Genomic DNA, 21,269 nt, shown 5'->3' on the forward strand with positions numbered 1-21,269 from the left:
TTAGCTTGTAAGTGCTCTCAGACAGAAATTCTCTCCCATGACATGTTTATATATTGCCTGGAAATATGAGATCACAATCTTAGTTCATGCCTCTACATGCTCATACAATAGAAGTAAATAATAAGAGATTTTGAAGCTGTGGAAGAGTGAAAATCAGTAACGTTGACCATCCAAGAAGAACTCAAAGCAGGCGAAAACTTTCCCTCAAAGAGATAGTAACGTTTGCAGTTGAAAACAGGTTGTAGACACAGACACACAACAGAGGAAGAGGAGCTTACTGCGTGCCACGGGGCTGTGTTATTAGGATGTGCTTTCTGCAGGAGGAAGGCTGCAAAGGGTTTAAACAAATATTTTACCTAGTGTCTGAGATAAGGCAGAAACATGAACAGAGTGGGTTAATGTGACTCAGCTGTTGTACAGTAGCTCTTTGGGCTGGGATAGCTCCCTCAGAGAAAGGGGAGCTCCCATGCCTGGAGGCTGAGCCCCTGCTCTGTCAGATGCTCCGGTGATGCTCCCTTCATCCATGCGTAGAATCTGAAAACGGGTGGAAGGACAGCCTCTACGCTACATCAGCGAGGCTTAAGAATGAAACCAACAAAGAGAATGCAATCAGACCTCCTGGAAACTCTGTTCCCTGACTAGTGGGTGCAAATGTACACTATTTATATAATTTCTTGTAAAATAGGTGAGGTAGGGCAGTGGAACTTCCTTCAGGGTATTGCATTTCTCTTTGTAAGGATGCGATAAGAGTCTGTGAAAGAGACAAACATGAATATCCAAAGATATGTTGTTGGGAGCTGAGTTAAAGATTCATTCTTAAGATGAGAAAGTCCTTTTTGATAAATAATTCCATCCTTACTAAGCCAGCATGTAGCATTCATTTCTGCTCTGATGTGAACAGAGTGAGTGTTCATTTTCAGCAGCCAATAAATGCCAGGCCAAAATCAATCCCAGTAGAGTAAAAGAGTGACTTTTGTTTATAGTAAGAAGGTCTGATTCAGAGATGAAGGTTATGGGAACTGAAACCCACCAATGAATTCTTTTTGTATGTTTGCCAACCTCCATCTTCCAAGTGTTACATTTTGAGGTCTTCCCCAGCTGACTTACTGCCCAGCCTTCCAGAGCACTGTGCAACTGGCCTCGTCTCTTGATAGGTAGCATGGGTGCTCAGTGTAAAGCAAACAGCTTGAATATTAGCGCATCTCAAAGGATCTGAGATCACGTAAGGGAAATCAATTAGTAATTTGATGAAAGGCAATGCAATTCCCTTCATCCAAGGCTCCTCCTCTCCTCCTGATGAATTGACTGAATCCTGTGATCTTTCCTCATACCTGTCACTGCACGCAGCAGTGATCTGTAATTTGCATACTCCAGTACGCAGCAGAACTATTTATTGAAGCTTGGCATTATGTTCTTTCAGTATTAGTTATCTGTTTATCAGACATGTTTATCACAGTTTTAGTAAATTACCAGTGTTGGAGCTTCAGAAATAGCCTCTAGGGATTTAAGCTACTGTGCTTTGTTATTAAGAAGTTAGATTACAGTACGTTATTATTTATAGTGCACTGTAAATGTACCTTGTCCTCAAGAGACAAAACCCAATGCTTCAAATAGGGAATTCAACTTTCCACTTTTAGACTAAGGCAGCAAGTCTTGATGGAAAAGTCCTGGAGGATTAAATAAGGAAGAAATAGCTAAAGTGTTGTAGAAATATTTTTACAGTACACATCGCAGAAACCTAAGTTAAACAAGAACCTTTTCATGGATTTTTTCAATCCAGCCTATAGAACTGTCTTTCCAAGATTTTTCTTCTAAGTGCTGTAAGACTTACCAATTTCTTCTAAATGCTGTAGAACTGGCCCAGGGGAGGGTAGGTTTACTCTGGTGCAAACTTATTTAGAGACTGCAAGTATGTAGAAACATAGAAATAAACTTATGAAATGGATTTGTCATTTTCAGCAAGAATCTATGGGTGATATTTTAGAGGTCCAAAATCTGTTCATCAGTATGAATGAAAAGATTGGTGCTGACATCTTGTAGGGGAATGAACTGGCCTCTGATTGGCCACTGCCTGAAAGACTTTGCACCCCAATTTAGCAAAGCCCTTAAGCTAAACTGGTATTGTAGGGTATGTAGACACGTGCTTTATTTCCATTTAAATTGGCAGATACTAATGCAGTGCAGAAACATGGTCCCCCTGTGTTCCTCTCTTGCTAGAGGTGGAGAAAATCTTCCATTCTTGCTGTGAAATGAGCTGATAAAGAAAAAAATGATAAATATAAATAAGAAATGCAGAGATTTTAGGCCAATAGAAGGAATCCAGGAGGTTACCTTCAAAGAAAGTATTTTTCCAAAGGTACATTTTTCTGAACATACTAGCACCTGGTACAGCTCCTGGAAAGGAAGATGTAAATGAATACACAAGGAAAGCAATAACTCTGCCAGCACAGGTCTCTAGTGCACAATAACTGTCATATCACAGCACCTCCTGCCCTTCTCCCTCATGCATAACTCAGCAAAGAGTGATGTGACTGGCAGACTCTGCTTGGGGTGCCCTGCATGGCGCAAGTGGAGAACCGAAATCACCTCTTACTCTGTGGATGGATTGAGAAGTCTCCTGTGGGCACTGTGAAGGGTTGATGGAAATGGAAGCTCCTACCGTTAGCATCCCTGCAGACCCAAAGCTGGGACACAAGGTGCTACTTCTGCTTCTGCTGATATTTGCAAAAACCTGAGGAACTCAGTACCTTTTAGGAAATACTGAGCATCTCACAGAATCAGCCCATGGTTGGGTTTTTTTTCAGTAAGCCTGTACTTGGGTATTTTTGTCTTCTTCCAAACGTACACAACGTACATTTTTGTATTACACCTTTTCCCCTTTAACAGAAGAAAACAACGTAATTCTGGGTCTGTCTGCAGGCATGCGAGGCTGCCAGTAGCTTGCACAGAATACTTATTTAATGGAAGTGAGGTTGGTAACAGATGGATAAGTTTCTAATAAATGACTTTAGAAATTAAGAATGGGTTTAATTTACCTGATAAATATGTATGTAACCTATTCTCTTCCAATCTTCACTTTCCAGTTCTAAAGCAATGTTCTGGTTTTACACAAAAAACCTGTAACCTCTGTTGTGCAAGTACAGTGCAGAGATTAATGTGTGCTTAATCTATCAAATTCATATGTGGTGTTTGAAGTAATTATAAATTGCTGCCCAGAATGTAAAAGCTAGTCTATAGAAGTAGAAGAGATTTTCACATCAGCATTTGGGGATGCACGTAACTATTGATAGCAGGACTTGCTAGTGACAGGCAGGTACTTGGGATGCTAGCACTGGGATGTGCAGGTAATTAAATAAATGTATCTAGAAAGCTTCTCTCAGCAGTGCGCGCTGAATAACTGATTTGACAGTGCATGATGAGCTAGAATTTCTAGAGCGTTGTTGATCTGCAGTCTGAACTGGGAGCAAACCATGATGCTTATAATTTATTAGAACATACATTAACTCCTTCTATGCCTGAGTGTGACATTTGAATATTCAGATGTCCACTGAGCATAGCCATTGTGGCCCATATCTGTTAATTTCTAGTTGGGCAGTGTTGCACCAGGTACAGGTGGTTGTATACATGGCTGCTTCTCCTGTGATTGTTCTCCTTCATGTGACTTTCTGAAGATGCAGCAATAACACGCAAACCTTTTTTTTTTGTTGTTGTTGTTGACGTTGTTGAGAAAATCTTCCTGCATAGAACTCAAGAACAGAAATAGAGTTGTGAAGAACCAAGTGGCCATGCAATTTGTCTGAAGGAAGGCGTGTTCAGTTCAGGATCAAAGTTGCTGGTACTCCTCTGTGTGTCTGCACAGGGGCTGGACAGTCCTGCTCATGGTTTAAATGGCTCTTGTCTTAAGCAGCGCAACTACAGCCCTGAGCTGGTTGATTCATTCGTATGGCATATGGATCTGGTGTTCCCTCATCCTGCACATGGGTCATGAGGTTGTAGAGGAGGTCCACAAAGTGCCTGGGAATACTGTTAGAAACTGCATTTCTTCTGGAAGTGCAGGAGGGAAGAGATGCTGGAGAGCCTGTAAGGAAGTAACATGAGAAGCTGGAGTGTTCTTGGTAAGAATGCAAGGGGAGGAATTGCTTACTTCCTGATGGCCTAAAAAGTATTTGCTTACTTGCATAAGCACATGGAAAGCAGGGAAACAGCTAGGAGAAAGTGCACTCTGTCCTGTGTTTCTATGTAGCCTTGCCACCAGGTTTGTCACGTCTTCGATCAGGCTCTGTTTTCCATGACACATGTCATGAAAGTTGTTTTATTGCCACATGGGTCCACAGGTGTCTACTCGACTGCTTTTGACTGACGTGTAGCAAGAGATACAAAAATAATCCCAGATGTGTTTTCTGGAGCCAAGAAACTTAAATGTCTTGGATAACTGAGAAAATGAGTCATAAATTCAGGATGATGACCCAACTAAGTGACCCAAAATTTCTGGTGGATACAGTTTGTACATCATCCAAGCATGCAGAGACAGCTTCCAGCAGTAAAAGGAAATTTTTTCCTTTGGTTTATTGATGGAGATGAGGAAAGGGAGGGGAGATGGCTAAGTCAGCTGTGCAAAAAGTTATGATCAGGTAAGAAGGCAAAAGTACAAAGCATCCCTTTAGAGTACTGTAGTGTTATGCAGGTGTTTAGTAGATGTCTGCCTCACTGAGAAACATATGAGTACATACAGAAGCACTCCAGAAGAGAGAGGTCTTTCTGAAAGCTTCTCTGTCAAATGTCCAGGATGCAGTTTGATACTGAGAGAAAACAAATCTAAGGCGGAGGAAGAAACTTTCATCTGGAAAGAATTGGGTTGGGTTGGATATACCAGTAAGATGCAGGAGGTAGAGCACCAGCATTACACAGGGACTTTGCGTAGAGAAGCCGAAGACAGCAGAGATGACAAGAGTGGGAAATTTTGAACTGAAAAAACAGCTGATATGTCAAATAATGAAACCAAGCAATTCTGAAGGCTCATGTGAAAACCCCAAGCTCAGAAGTGTGAGTCTGCCTAGGACCTCTTGCCAGGTCCAGCCCAAAGGCTATGACTACAGATGTGTGTGGGTTCCTACGAGCCCAACAGAAGGACATGTTTAGGCTGTAGGTCAGCTGACTGTTGCATATCCATACCTTGCAGTACAATTACTTAAATACACATTAACTCGTTGGCCTTGCAATTATGTTTTTATTATTGACAAGATGTTCTGCTTTGCAGGGTTGTGAATATTTTCTTTGAGTCACTAGAGGTCATTGGAATTACTCAGCCCTCAAACTAGCTCCTCCTTGTCCTACCAAAGACATGTGTGAGACTTGTAAAACATGCTCTGGATTGCCATATTGCCTAATTATCCTCTGAGCTCTAATGAAGTGCTCCCTGACTAATGATGCAGTCACAAACAACATGTTCCTATAATCTGGGCCATCACCAAGATCTTCTGTTATCACTAGACATCAAGGTAGTGCTTCAGAAAGGTCAAGGGCAGTGTTGCTTAATAAAAGAAAACAGTTAAGAACGGAGACCATAGCTGGAGGGGACCAGTGCTCTAACATGAGCTATGTTTACAACATGCCTCAAAGCTCTGTGTGGTGCAGGTGTTTGGCAGGAAGAGCTAGGTGTCCCCTGGGAGGCCACCTTCTTCTCTTGTGTTGTTGCATTCCCAGAAGACCCAGAGAATTTGCAGAGAAGCAGCATTGATTGTTGAAGTAACCAATGATTTTTGTTTTCATTTTGTCCTGTCAAGCACCGTTAAGGTAAACTGGGCTGTATAACAGAGAGTGCTCTGTATCTGTTTTTGAAATGGGAAGAAGAACCACCTAATAAGCTGTCTCTTTTAAGATTTTTTTTTCCCATTAATATTGTCAAAATTTGTTCCAAGGTGTAAGGATACTGTGGTTAGATGAATATGGGCTAGATTTGGGTGTTAGGACCAAAACAGTGCCGCGCAGTTATTTTGCAGATGCCAAGGGTTCCTGGGAGTCACCAGTCAGATTTTCTTGCTCTCCTATAATGGCTTATCGACAGGAGCTATCTCATCCAGTGACATATCCCCTCTCAGGATATGGCTAAATGATTGTTTCCAGCAAGGACTCATGCCAGCTCTCACAAAAACACTTCTGAGGCACAAGCTTTTGTCCTACAGCCTGGATTGGACAGCAATACATGGGAGGTATTTCCCAAGCGAATCCCAGGGAAAGGTCTGTGCTCTCCCCTTGTCCCACTGGATCTTTGCCTGTGCTTGTAAAGTCTTACTTTAAGCCAAAGTGAATAGAATGCTCAGCTAATAGAGAAGATACTTTTTTTTTTTTTTTTCCAATGAGGTAGAAATATCCCTTCCCCAAATGTTGTAATATTGCATTTCCTGGTGGTACAATTTTTTGCAGTTCTGAGTTAGTGTCTTTATGGACCTGAGCTGGGTCTGGGAAAATTCCTCCTCTATTCTTAGTTGTCTCCCATCTCTCTCCTACAAAAATAAAAAAGTCTATCGTGTCAAGGGGACGATTTCTATGGAAGTTTAAAGAAATATCTTGGCTGCAGTGAGGAGGTTCAAGAAGAGTTCAGATCCAGACCATACTTTGAAGCTATTTTCTGTGTTGGTAACACACTGGGGGGAAAAAAGAAATCTTGGCACTTCTAGGGGAGCTTTGGATCTGTATCTGAACTTTGCAAGCCTGGCCTTTCCCTATGTAACAGAGCTATTTTTCTTGTACTCAGAATGATGTATTATGTATAGTATGGATGTTTATATGTATTTTTACCTCCAGCTAACAATACCTGCTTGAATTTGTTAAGACTATTTTTAAAAAATGCTGAAGGGAGGAAAATTGCGAAGGGCACTGAGTGGTTGGGTATGTTGCTGAATATTTTAAAACTAAAAGTTCTCTTTTAGCAGCTTTGCTGGTCTTGACTTTTCTTGCAAAGGAAGGGGCCCCTTCACTCCAAAGGAGTCAGTCAGAGCCAACCGGGGATCCCACATACTTTTTGCCCTGGTCTCTAAGCCCCCATTCAATATTGCCATCAGCCCTAATGCATTTTGCTCCACCTCAGGATCTGACCCCACTTGTCTGGCATTTCAAATCACCATCCTCCCTTTCTCCCTTCTTCCTGGCTCTCTGGGTTTTATCTGTCAGCTCCTAGTTATTGTTTTATCAAGCTCACTTGGCTGCAGGTTTACTTAGGAGGTGATAATCTTGTGGGTAAGTTTAAGGAGACAGGCAGATTTGTGCAGAACTACTGGACATGGCTGTAGGAGTGGTTTTCATTTTGGTGATGAAAGCTTGTACTTCTGTAAAGCACTGTCCCCTCTGAAAATGGGAGATAGCTCGGTGTACAGGGCTTGTGTCTTGGACCTTCCAAGTTGAATGATAATGAGAAGTTTTATTTACATGTAAATTAAAATCTATCCTCTGTTAACATTCCAGTTGCTTCTGCCTCTGGACTTCTCAGCGATTTATCATTTGTGAGCACAGTGGGAGCGAAATACATATTTACCATCACTATGCAGCTTTTATATTGGGCTGTGAAAATTGGCTGGAGATACTCGCCCTGGCTTTGGGAGTCTCTGGACATGGTGGTTGGTGACGTTGTCATGTGACTTGTGTGTTTTGGTTTCTCAGGCAACATCCTGGGGTTCAGATGAAGACACCAGGAGGTCCTGTCAAAGTAAAGGGAAAACAGAGGTAAGTTTTGCTTTGTTACTGTGACGCTGTGGGTAAATTTGTTTGCATCATGCGAAATCCACACAGGGAGCGTGGATCTGACACCACCTTCAGCTTCTAAATTTGCAGCAGTTCAAATCTACCACCAGAAGTGTATAAGCACCACTGAGCAAGCCATTTCAAAGGCCTACTGTCCGAGTTATTAGACTTGCTCTGCATGAAATTTGAAGGTGATTTCACTGCTGGAGAGGACACAATTTGTGACACATCAAGGAGCAGAGTGGTGGTAAGCCAGCAGTAACAACTTGCAGTGGGGTCTGAGGCTGTGCAGGTTGGCTTAGTCTCGTTGCTCAGCAGTGAGCCGCTGGCATTTGGCCATGTGAGCTCTGATGCTTGTTTGCAGTTAGAGTTCATCTTTGTATAATTCTCTTGAACATGAGAATGGGAAATGCTAGCACACTGCAGATTGTTCAGGTGGAATATCACAGAGCTCCTTTGGAGGCAGGTGCAGTCTGCTGAAATGCAGTTTAAAGCAAGAATTACTTGAACGGAGGTATACTGTCTTACAGGTCCAGAGTGCTGAGCCAAACAGAGGTCCTTTCTACTCCTCTTCTGAGAAGCTAAAACAAAGTCATCTATCTAAAAGCAGGAAATATTTTGATTTTTCAAATGTGGTCTTGTTACTGCTCAAAAATTTTCATGCCTCAGCTGAGAGGGCATCGAGTTGTCCCTAATAATACACTGCAAAGAGTTCTCAGTCTAAACCAGAGGAGTTGGACAAAAGATAAGAGAGGATAAGCATGATCTTTGCTTAAACATGAGTGATGAAGCAGAGAGTTAGTGTGGTTGTCCTGAAATGCTGGAATTCCTCCAATTTCCAGTTCAGTACTTTAAACGCAGGATTATATGATCTTCCATTGACCATGTCCATGTTATATAATAAACCTTGTGATTACTATATTATCTTGTATATACTCAAAGAAATCTAGCTTGAATTTGTCTCCTGTAACTGTGGAGGATAGGAGTATGGGTATCCTGAACATGCGTTAGAGTTTCATGTAGGATCTTTGTTATGCAGGAAAACACCATGAAGGCAAAATGGGCTGGATGAGGCGAACGCCAAACATGGCCAGCCAGTAGGAGAAGAACCAAACAGAAGTTGAACAAAGTTCAAAAACTCTAAAACCCAAGACATGGAGAATTTTTGAATTTGTAGTCTTTGTACTCTAAAATGTGTAAAGAAAGGATTTTGTTCTTTTCTTCCATTGTAAAGTTTGTGAGATTTAAATTATATCCCATTGTTCATGAAGAATTTGAATTTATAACCCAGAATTATTTTGTCAACCCCTGGATAAAACCATGCATTTGACTGAACAAATTCTAGGATAATTTCAATTTATCTTTTTTACTGTCACGCTGAAAGGAAGCAATGGTCTGAGTATACCGAGCATCTTTACTGCTGCTGCCTCCTCACACTAAAAAGAATTTGCCAAGAATTTCATAAGGATAGTGCTCTGAATAGCTCAGTTTATGCTGGTTGTGATCCAGACCTTGAAATTTTTGAGGGGGCACAGTGGCCATGGGTGTGAACTTCTGAGGAACTATAATTAAGCAAATTGTTGAACACTTCTTGACATACAACTAATGGCAAATAGAGGTGCTGACTAATAGTCTAACAAAAAGGCATAAAGCTACAAACAAAGGCAGATGGATTCTGTGGTAGATGAGTAAACTAAGGTCTCCCAAGTGTGTATCTGCTCTGTGTGTCCATGGCCAAGTCTTGGACTCTTTTGGGGAGAGTCTACACATTTATTGTTCATTACACTGCAGAGAAATGACATAGTGCTGGCTCCAAAAGTACCAAGTTTACCCTACCTACCTGGCAACATGCTCTACTCCAGCTAAGAAGTCCAGCTCTGACCCAGTGTCTCTGCCCTTGTCTTGGTAAAATCAACAAGTGAAGGCAGTACTAATGTGGATATTTCTGATTCTACTGTGCCTTGATCCAGAGAACAAACAAGATCCAGAGCTCTGCCTGCCTCAGCTCTGCTTTGTCAAAACTTGAATAATAGCAGTTTTCTACCTGGCACAGATGATTTGATGATAAATGTGTTATGGATTGTCAGGCACTTAGATATGTGGTGATAGAGGCTAGAAATAAGTAGGACCTTTGGCTCTTATATTAATTCACGGTGTAGTTTGTGTAAGTTATATGACTGGTCCATTTTCTGTGCTGATTTAATAATGTCTGTATTTTAGGGTGAAGTTTTCAAAGCCACCTAGTATATTGCAATGCCTTTTTCCTCTTCATTCTTACGCCTGTTGAGTATCTAAATCAGATTCTTCCTGCTGCTTAGAAAATGTCTTCTAAAATTCTTAGAGCTTTGCTATAAGGGAAATAAGAAGTTCAAGAATAAAAGGCACAAAATGCATATCACGGAAGTATAATTCTTATGGCATGATGAGTACTCTACATTTAAGAATTTATTAGCCAGAGAAAAGGGAGATGAGAAATCTGGGGCCCAGATTTAAGTTTAGAAGGCATCATTCGGTTATTTTTTCTGACAACTTGTGTAGTTCTGGCCACAGATTTCACCTGCTTATTCCTAAATTGACCTCAGGAATGTGTTTGGCTGCTGCACCTTTTTAAGGAAGGCAAAAAGTTTTGAACTGAAGGCCAGAAGCAAATGGGCTGACTGTGTGCTTTGCTGACTCATTCTATTGGCAGACCACCTTCCCTGTTAACAATATCTACTTAACTCCCTCTTTGGATCTGGCTTCAGTTTTGAGTGGCTGGGGCTCATTTTGCCCATTCTCTGCTTGATTAAAGAGCCCTTTACTTACCAGTATTTGGTTTTTTTTACAAAAGCACTTACACGCTCTTGTTAAATCACTTACGCTTTTTGATAAAGTACAAAGCCAAGCCTCTTTCTTTAAATCATTTTTTTACTCAACCTGGATGTTTTTTGTGTCTGTTTTCTGCATAGTCCAATTTTTCACCTGTCTTCCCTTGTCAATCTCTCTAATGCCTGGGTGTGATTAAAACAGTCTTCCACCTCATATTTACCTTCCTTTGTTCATATACCTGGCAGTTTCATAAGCTCTTCTGCTGCAGGAGATCATGCAGAATTGCCTAACCACTGTGACCACTAAATCCTTTTCACACTTACTAGTCTTGGTATATAATCTCCCGGTCTATATATGGAGCCTTTTTGTTCTTTGGTCTTTAATGCATAATATCTTTCAAATATTTAATTTGTTTGTTGAGTCCAGCTCACCAGCCTTGGCAAGTATCACTTTGTGTGGTAATTTCTATTTTTGCAATATTTGGGTTATCCACGAATGCTTGTTAAGAAAAATGTTGATATTGGGCTAGCATCACCCCATCTGAGACCCTGCTGGAGTAGAAAGCTTATGAATTATTTCACTCTGAGGGGTTTTTTTTCAGTCCAATAATTTATCAGATTTTAATCCATTAATGTATACACTCTTGAACCTGATTTTAAAATTAGATCTCCACTATATGTCATGTGGTATTAAAACAAACACCTCAGAAATGTCTCTTTCATTTGTGTCGTATTTATCAAGCAAAACTTGTAGTTTCCTGAATGAATTGTATATGCTTCATTTGCCATGTCTCTAGGCAAATGCTGGCTTCCACGAGTAATCTTTCTTATTTTTGCAGTATTTAATAAATGTATCCTGATTAGCGCCTTAAAATTGTCCCCTGGAAAGCAGCCACATTACTGAGAGACAATGCAGAGAACAAAGTCAGTGTTACGCTGCTTTTCTTTGTCTTCCAAATGATATCACCCAGAGTTTGCAGTTAAAATGAGTGACGGATAGAACAGAAGGGGAAGAAGTGTATTTAATTTCATCAGGAGTTGCTCAGCTTCTGCTTTCTAATTGGTTCATCTCTGTGTAACAGTCCACATCTACCACATCTAAGGAATTTTGCCTGGCATGGAAAGCTGTGGCTTTCTAAACAAGAGCGATTTGGTCTTTCTTTTGTCTAAGCACACAACTCTTTCTTAACTTTCCAAAAGCAGCACATTGTCATTTCAAAATGTGAAAAGGAACCATTTGTGAAAATGGCAGTGATCCAGCTCTTACATGCTGTCCTAAGAGCTTTGTGTAGGAGAAAGACGATGCACTAATAATACTTCTGGAGCAAGAAAGAACCAAGAGAAATGTCTGATTGGCATCCAGCTACTGGTTGTCCCAGTCTATTGCCGGTAGAGCTTCTTCCTTTTCTTGGGTGATGTCCTGATGCAGGAGGATCTTATGGCTCCCACAAGGTTACAGGGCCACAGCCAGAGCCCACCTGCAGGGTTTGGTGCAGAAATTACTGAGCTAATGGAGGAATCTGCTGTTTGAGGCCTTCAAGTGGTTCTGCATCACATGGAGGATGTGCCCTCTGGTTATCTAGTGGAGCTGGGAATATCCATGCCACTTGGGAATGGTAGGGAGTGTACTGATACACTCTGATAGCTCAGGGAGTGCAGTGATAGGATGAGAGGTAAGTTTTAAGCTGAAAGAGGGGAGATTTAGATTAGATATTAGGAAGACATTTTTTACTGTGAGGGCGAAGAGGCAGTGGAACAAGTGGCCCTGAGAAGTCATGGATGCCTCATCCCTGGAGGTGTTCAAGACCAGGTTGGATGAAGCTTGTGAACAGCCTTTATCCTAGTGGAAGGTATCCCTGACCATCGCAGTGAGGTTGGAACTGGATGATCTTTAAGGTCCCTTCCAACCCAAACCACTCTATGATTCTATGAATAAGCATCCAGGTAGGACAGGCATCTTATAAATCCCCAGGCAAACAGAAGTAACTGAGGCCATCAGATATTTTCCCCCCTTTGTAACTGTTCCTAGAGATCTGAACCTGCATTCCTAGTATTTCTGCTAAGCTACCTATGCAGAATCAGCCCCCAAATTTGATTTCAAGTTCATTAAAGAAAACGTGGCTGGAAAAATCATTAGCAATTCTCTTTGCTATCTTTTGCACTCAAAGGAGAAAGGCAGCTTGGTCAGAAGATTGGCTTAAACTGAGTAATAGGATTGTTTGTCCAAAGAAATAAATACAGGTATCTCAAAATATGTTAATGACAGTACTCAAGAACGTGTTAGATCTTGATAATTTTTTTTTAACAAATTGGGATGACCCGCAATAGATGAAATGTTTGCTGAACTCTAAAATGTTATGGAAGGGGTAACATTTGAGTTCTGCTGGCTGAGCTCTGAACTGCAGGTTGTGTTCCCCAAGTTTGTGTTTCTTCGCATACAGCATGTAACTGTGTTTATAGTCTGTGATTAAAATATACTAGTATGTGCTGAAATAGCATTAGTGTTAAAAAAAAAATTATTAAAAAAAGGGGTCTCTGACAACAGGGCTTGAGTGGTTTATTCAAAGTAAAAGACCAATTGAAGTAGTTCCTATATGTGGTTATGCTTTCAAAGAAAAATACATCTGTACAATGAGATTAAGGGCTTATAACATTTCAGAATTCCAGTGTTCAGAGATGACAGATGAAACGACTCAAGAAGCACCTACCGCTGGCTTATTTGCAGCATCCTGAAAATGTCTTTTTGAATTTTACCTCAAATCAAAGCTGGCAGGTGTTCAGCCCCTCCATTTGCTGATCTGTCCACAGGAATGAAGGGAATAACAGGGCACCACTCTGCGTTCTTAGGTTTGAAATGTGCTTTCCAAGCAGCCAGATATCTGTATGAGTTAGAAGGAGGTCCACTCCTGCCCACTGTCATGGATGTTACAGCACTCCCAGACACGTTTAAATCTAAAAGTTACTGAAAATGAAATAAATTAGGATAGCCAAAGCGGAGGTAGAAGGGATAGAGGGGCTTCAGTGAGGTTTATTAGTGACCATGAGACCCGGTGCCCTATGTGGTTGAGCATTAGAAGTTGTGTACATTCCCTTTCTAGAAAAAACAAGGATAATTAGACTGGAAAAAAGTGGTATCTCCTCAATTTAAGGCCTTATCTCAAAAAAGGGACCAGTACAAGGTAACTTTGAGGAAGGACCAAGGATCCCAAAGTGGATAGCACACAATTCATAGGAAAATTTGAGATAATGCTTAATGCTCTGTCAGTGAGCCACAACTTTTTATCAGCTCTGCCATATATTTAATAATAATCCCAGCTAATATAACTGGGTTATTCTCATTAACCATATAAATACCCAGTCTTCTCCCTTTATTTAAATCCTTAATCTCTTGATCCCAATAATATCTTCTGGTGATGAGATTTGCAGACTGATCATATCCAGATTTAACTGTCTGCTCCATAATGTGAGTACAGGATCCAAATATTGTCTCGTCTGGACAGACTTGAGTTCAAGCTTGCAAGATTTCCTGGCTTTAAAGCCTTTCTGAATTTTGCCTCCTGCATGCCTAGAGTCTTCCAGCCACATGGAAGAAACTGCATTACTTAGCTCCTATTTTCTGTAGGGGTTTGTGAGATCAACTTACTAACCAGTTGCCTCAGCTACAAATTGTTGCAGAGAGCAGCATGTTGAATGACTTTTCAGAGCAAATCCAGGCTAGTTTAAAGAACACAGAGTAGAGGCTGTTCCTTGCTAGTTCTTTTGAGAATAGCGTAGAAAGGGGATCTAATGTAAATCTCACCAACAGTGTCTTGAGAAAAATCCTGCAAGCTGGAATGTTTAAGTGGTTCTGTTTCTTCTTTGCATTTCCTAGAGGTTTTCGTAGACTAACATGACTAATAGTGGGTATAGCAACCAGAAATGCCTGATGAGCACAGTATTCCTCTTAGGGCCAGGCTAGAGAGGTGGAATCTGGTAGTTAGACCTTTGTTGCCGTCCTTCAAGATCTCCTTTGACTCAGTGTGTCACCGTGGCAAATCCTGGAGCACCTCTGTGTTTTGATTCACCTGGCTGAGAGAATAGGGCAGATAATGCACATCTGTTTCAGAACATTACTTAAAACTGTATAAATTGCTTTGAGACCAGTAGATGACACGTACATGTTATCATTGCTTTTCCTCCAGGAACATGGAGCTCTGTTACCACGATCAGTGAGGCAAGTCCAAGGAAAATGCCTGCTCAGCTAATTCATAGGCATCATTATCTAAGCAGAGTGGAAAGCATCCACTGGTCACCCCAATTTCTGCCTCTTACAGCCAATGCAATAATTAGTGAGCTTGGTGTATCCAGTTCCCTGAAAAGTGTCAGCTGCCAAGTGTTTCCAATCTAACACCACATCCATACTAACTACATTCTTTTGCTCTTTGCTGGAGCAGAATAGGCTAGAAGTCACAGCTTAAATATTCAAGTGCAGGTTCAGACGGCAGCAGATATATTTGCTCAGTATGATTTTTCCTGTTTCAATAAATAACTTCTGCTTTGGATTGAGTGGGTACAAAAAAAATTGTGCTTAATTAGGTTAAAATAACAAAATATTTTACCAGCTTCCAGCATCCTTACCCACTCAGGCTACTGTGTCTTGCAGTAAAGTGTGCAAGAGATATATCAGTGCCAGTAGAATCTAGAAGATCATCCATCACAGAATCACAGAATCACAGAATCACAAGGTTGGAAAGGACCCATTGGATCATCGAGTCCAACCGTTCCTAACACTCCCTAAACCATGTCCCTAAGTACTTCATCCACCCGTTCCTTAAACACCTCCAGGGAAGGCGACTCGACCACCTCCCTGGGTAGCCTGTTCCAGTACCCAATGACTCTTACTGTGAAGAATTTTTTTCTGATATCCAACCTGAACCTCCCCTGACGGAGCTTCAGGCCATTCCCTCTAGTCCTGTCCCCTGTCACTTGGGAGAAGAGGCCAGCTCCCTCCTCTCCACAACCTCCTTTCAGGTAGTTGTAGAGAGTAATAAGGTCTCCCCTCAGCCTCCTCTTCTCAAGGCTAAACAACCCCAGCTCTCTCAGCCGCTCCTCATAAGACTTGTTCTCCAGCCCCCTCACCAGCTTTGTTGCTCTTCTCTGGACACGCTCCAGAGCCTCAACATCCTTCTTGTGGTGAGGGGCCCAGAACTGAACACAGTATTCGAGGTGCGGTCTCACCAGTGCCGAGTACAGAGGGAGAATAACCTCCCTGGACCTGCTGGTGACCCCATTTCTGATACAAGCCAAGATGCCATTGGCCTTCTTGGCCACCTGGGCACACTGCTGGCTCATGTTCAGTCGGCTGTCAACCAGCACCCCCAGGTCCTTCTCTTCTGTGCAGCTCTCCAGCCATTCTTCCCCCAGTCTGTAGCGCTGCATAGGGTTGTTGTGCCCCAAGTGCAGGACCCGGCATTTGGTCTTGTTAAACCTCATCCCATTGGTCTCGGCCCAGCAGTCCAGCCTGTTCAGATCCCTTTGCAGAGCCTCCCTACCCTCCAGCAGGTCGACACTTCCTCCCAGCTTAGTGTCATCTGCAAACTTGCTGAGGGTGCACTCAATGCCTTCATCCAGGTCATTGATAAAGACATTGAACAGAGCTGGACCCAGTACTGAGCCCTGAGGAACTCCACTTGTGACTGGCCTCCAGCTGGAGTTAACTCCATTGACCACCACTCTCTGGGCCCGGCCATCCAACCAGTTTTCAACCCAGGAGAGTGTGCGCCTGTCCAGGCCAGAGGCTGACAGTTTCTGAAGCAGAATGCTGTGAGAAACTGTGTCAAAGGCTTTACTGAAGTCCAAGAAGACTACATCCACAGCCTTTCCCCCATCCAGTAGTTGAGTGATTTTGTCATAGAAGGTGATCAGGTTAGTTTGGCAAGATCTGCCTTTTGTAAACCCATGTTGACTGGGCCTGATCACCCGGTTCTCTTGCGTGTGCTTCATGATAGCACTCAAGATTACCTGTTCCATGACTTTCCCTGGCACTGAGGTGAGACTGACAGGCCTGTAGTTCCCCGGATCCTCTCTGCAACCCTTCTTGTATATGGGCACAACATCAGCCAGCCTCCAGTCTAGTGGAACTTCCCCAGTCAGCCAGGACCTCTGGAAGATGATGGATAGGGGTTTGGAAAGGACATCCGCCAGTTCCTTCAATACTCTTGGGTGGATCCCATCTGGCCCCATAGACTTGTGGACGTCTAGCTGGGCAAGCAAGTCTCTAACCGCCTCCTCTTGGATCACGGGAGCCTCAATCTGCCCCTCTAACTCTTGGATTTGTAAACAGAAGGAACAACTTTCTTTGCTATTAAAGACTGAGGCGAAGAAGGCATTAAGTACCTCAGCCTTGTCCTTATCCCCTGTCACTGTTATTCCTTCTGCATCCACTAGAGACTGGATATTCTCCCTCGTCCTCCTTTTCCTGTTAATGTACTTGTAGAAAGACTTTTTGTTGTCTTTCACAGACTTAGCGAGTTTTAATTCTAGTTGGGCCTTGGCCCTCCTGATTTTTTCCCTGCACGATCTCACTTCGTCCCTGTAGTCCACCCAAGATGCCTGTCCTTTCCTCCAGAGCACATAGAGCTTCTTTTTCTTATTGACGCATCTTGAGATCACCCTGCTCCACCAAGCTGGCTTTTCCCCCCGCCGGCTCCTTTTCCGGAACACAGGGATGGCCTGCTCTTGAGCTGATAGGATTTCATTTTTCAAGAGCGCCCAACCCTCATGGGCTCCCTTGCCCTGAAGGACTGTTTCCCACGGGACTTTGCTAATCAACCTTCTGAACAGGCCAAAGTCTGCCCTCTGGAAGTTTAATGTGACTGCTTTGCTAACCCCCTTCTTAATCCCACCTAGAACTGAAAACCCTATCATCTCATGATCACTTAATCCCAGGCGTCCTCCAACCGTCAAATCCCCAACAAGACCTTCCCTATTCACAAACAGCAGGTCTAGGAAGGCACCCTCCCTTGTTGGTTCGCTAACCAGTTGTGCAAGGAAGTTGTCTTCGATGCACTCCAGGAACCTCCTAGACTGTTTCCTTTCTGCTGTATTGTACTCCCAGCAGACATCCGGAAAGTTAAAGTCTCCCACAAGGACAAGAGGCAGAGATTTAGAGACTGTCCCCAGCTGTTTATAGAAGAGTTCATCAGCAGCTTCTTCTTGGCTGGGTGGTCTGTAACAGACTCCTATCACAAAGTCCCCTTTCTTGTGGGCTCCTCTGATTTTAACCCATAGGCACTCGATCCCGTCCTCACCGTAATCCAGTTCGAGAGTTTCAAAGCACTCTTTGACATAGAGGGCTACCCCGCCTCCTTTCCTACCCTTCCTGTCCCGCCTGAAGAGTTTATATCCCAACATAGCTGTAGTCCAGTTATGTGAGTCATCCCACCACGTTTCTGTGATGGCAATGACATCATAGTCACCTTGCCCTACAACAGCTTCCAGCTCATCCTTCTTATTGCCCATGCTGCGTGCATTGGTGTAAATGCACTTCAGCTGGGCTGATGAACCTTCAGCCCTCATAAAGGGAAGAGAGTTTATTCTCGATTGACTGGTCCTTGGAATAACTAATTCCACAGACCCAGTTTTATCCTTACTGTCCCCACTTATACTCGCCCTCACTTGCCCTGTTGAGGTGTACTGGTGGTCCTCTCCAGCACACCATTTCTCAGCCGCTGGTTTCCCACTTCCAGGCTCATTCCCAACTAGCCTGGTCTCCTCCCCTTCCCCCTTCACATCTAGTTTAAAGCTCTATTTAAGAGCCTAACCAGATTTTTAGAGATAACTTTAGTTCCCCTTCGAGACAAGTATGACCCATCCCTAGTAAGAAAACCTGGGGGTGGGTGGGTCACCCCATGATCAAAGAAGCCAAAGCCTCTCTCCTCACACCAGGCTCGGAGCCAGGCATTAATCATCTGTACGTTCCTGACTTCCTGCTCCATATTCCTTAGTATTGGGATGGAGCTAAACACCACTTGCGCTCCAGAGCCCTCAATCATCTTCCCTAAATCCCTGAAGTCTCTTTTGATGGCTTTCAGCTTTCTGCGCTGTAAGTCATCATTACCTATTTGAAATACTAAGAGGGGATAGTAATCCGTTTCCTTCACCAAGGAAGGGAGTTTTCTATTGATATCCCTCACTGAAGCCCCCGGCAAGCAGCAGACCTCCCTGTGGAGCGGGTCCGGTCTGCAGATGGGACCCTCCATTCCTTTAAGAAGGGAATCCCCTAAGACGATCACTCTCCTCTTTTTCTTGACAGAGGATGTTTTTAGGGCCCTCCGAGGATGCTGGAGCCTAGGGAATGTTTCCAGGCTGTGGGGACCATCTCCTTCTTCCACTGCTTCTTCCTGGGGAATAGGTTCTACCTGCAGCATTTCATATTTATTTCTGAGGGCTATCTGGGGGTTAATTGTCTGGGTGGGGGGAGCAGGTTTCCTACGCCGGACAGGAACCTGCTGCCATCCCCCATCTCTTGTTCCCCCTGCCTCACAGATTATAGGATCAAGCTGCTCCGCCGCATTGGCTCCAGCAGCCTGCTGGGTTTGTGCGAGGGCACTGCTCCAAAGATCTATGTCCCTCTCACATTCCCTGATAGTCCTTAACCTATTCACCTCCTCCCTCAGCTCTGCCACCATGTGAAGGAGTTCGGCGACTCGTGCACAGCTCCCACAAGCGTAGCCGGTATCAGAGGCACAGGCTGGTATTGGAGGGGGGCATTGCCTACAACCCAGGGTCTGCGTGGCTGCATGGACCCACTGAGGCTCTGTCTGGGTGGCAGTATCCATCCTGCTCGCTGCAGCACCCGGAGCAGTTTTAATCTTCTGCCTGGTAGCCACCATGGTCAGCCACCAGCCACCAGCCTCTCCCTGAGCCCTTCCTGCTCGCCCTGACCGCTCAAACTGCCCCTTCGTAATAACGTGCCCCGCACCTCTTTGCCTCGCTCCTCTTCGCCGCGCTCCCAGTCGCCGTGCTCCCAAGAGACCCTCGCAGGGAAATTCTTTTTGGTGTGCTATCTCCTCAACTGGGAAGAATTTTATAGAAATAGAAGTCTGTTAATCTGTAATATATCTCTGTGCAAAGAAGGGAATTCTGCAAATTAGGATTTTAGATTTCTGCAGGAAAGAGTTTTAATTAGGAATGTACTGAAGTGCCTAGGCAGGAAAGGGTCCAGCAATACGTATGGTATTGGCTGGTTTCAGTCATGAGCTTATACTCAGATTCTACACAAAGCAGAGAAAGGTAGAGGCAGAGCGGGATCAGATAGGTACTCTCTTATTGTGTGAAATTTAGGTACAGAACTGCATTCTGGATTAGATGCCAAATCAATCATATTTGGAAAATAAAACCCTGTTGAGAGAGGAGCCTGTACCTTCTTTTTTTTTTTTTTCAATAGCATCCCCTCAGGAATTTCTAGTACTAGAAATTTCTATATTTTCAGTTAAATATATAGTGGTCCTAATATTATGTGGGATTGAATAACTGTGCTCTATAGAAAAAGGAATTACTTAACCCATTCGTGAACTGCAGACATCTCTAGAGGAGGGAATAACTAACAGGGTTCACAGCACCCCATGACAATGATGGGTGAGGGCAGAGAGGCTGTCAGGCACTTCGTTTTATTAAAGGAAGCGATGAAGCCTCTATTCTCAACACAGAGCAGGTGGGACAGTCCTGTTTGACAGACTGATGCGCAGTCACCATGGCTGGTCTTCTGAAATAAGAAGTGCTGAATCAACCCAGCTATAAATTCAAGCTCTCATTTCTGGATACCAGGCATTATGTATCTGATCCCTGATACCCATACTGAGAGTCAAGGCTGGCAATACCTGCTCTGTGGCACTCTGTAGCCTCTGCCTGGGCTGGGCGAGTGCTCCTGGACTGGCTCTGCAGTCCCTGTGATCTTCGCCATTCAAAAGCAAGCCCCATACATCATGCCCATGCAGCCGCTTGTCTGTGGATAACACTGGTGGGTTTTCACTAAATGCCATCCTTCAGTGAGTTGATTTCCATACAGCAAATGAAAGGAGATAACATGTAATCCAGCTAAGGAAGCCTCTTCCTTTCCAGGTGATAGGGAGTGTTTTCACACTGCTGAATCTTGCAAATCAAGTCTTCAGGGAAATGATCAACAGCGTGGAGCACTGTGAGACAGGGAAACTTGCAGAGTGATTGCTGCTTACAGAAGAAACAGCCGTGTCTGCAGCAATAGGCTCAGCCTAGTGGCAAATTATGATCTGTTGGAGAGAGGAAAGCAAACCAGGCAGGATAACCCAGACAAAGTTTTTTTTTATTTAACAAGTTTCCTTTTGTGTTTACAGTAGAATATAATAGATTTTATTCACTTGGAGCCCTTTGGGTGCCAGTCACTAGCTGTTGCTCGTATCCTTTCCTGTGAGGTAGCCACAGGTACCAGGCTCACATTACACTTCTCACTGGGGCTGTTTGGCTGAACCTTAGGGCAGACGGCTCTCAAGCCTCTTAAACTGTCTGTGGAAGCTGCATGCTAGTATTGCACCTCCCATTCCTTGTGTGTCACATCAGAAAGTCCTTACCTTATGTGGCTTCTTCCTCTCCCATGGCTTAACTCCCTAAAGATGCTCACGTAGCCTGATCTGCAGTCCACAGGTCTCGGATGTGAAACTGTGGGGGAAAAGAGAGACTGTGGCACTCTCCAACAGCATGAAGGATATT

General features: G+C 43.4%; 1 protein-coding gene across 7 annotated transcripts in view; it reads left to right on the forward strand.

Annotated features, from left to right (window-relative positions):
• SEMA5B (semaphorin 5B) overlaps window positions 1-21,269 on the forward strand; it is a 283,392-nt gene that overhangs the window by 186,445 nt on the left and 75,678 nt on the right. For all 7 annotated transcript variants that reach the window (XM_054070049.1, XM_054070044.1, XM_054070043.1 and 4 more), the window contains one exon: window positions 7,657-7,719. In XM_054070049.1, coding sequence (XP_053926024.1) covers window positions 7,657-7,719 — 63 coding nt within the window. The remainder of the gene's footprint in view (window positions 1-7,656; window positions 7,720-21,269) is intronic.

Source organism: Cuculus canorus, chromosome 6, assembly GCF_017976375.1.
Source record: "Cuculus canorus isolate bCucCan1 chromosome 6, bCucCan1.pri, whole genome shotgun sequence".
Classification (NCBI taxonomy): Eukaryota; Metazoa; Chordata; class Aves; order Cuculiformes; family Cuculidae; genus Cuculus; species Cuculus canorus.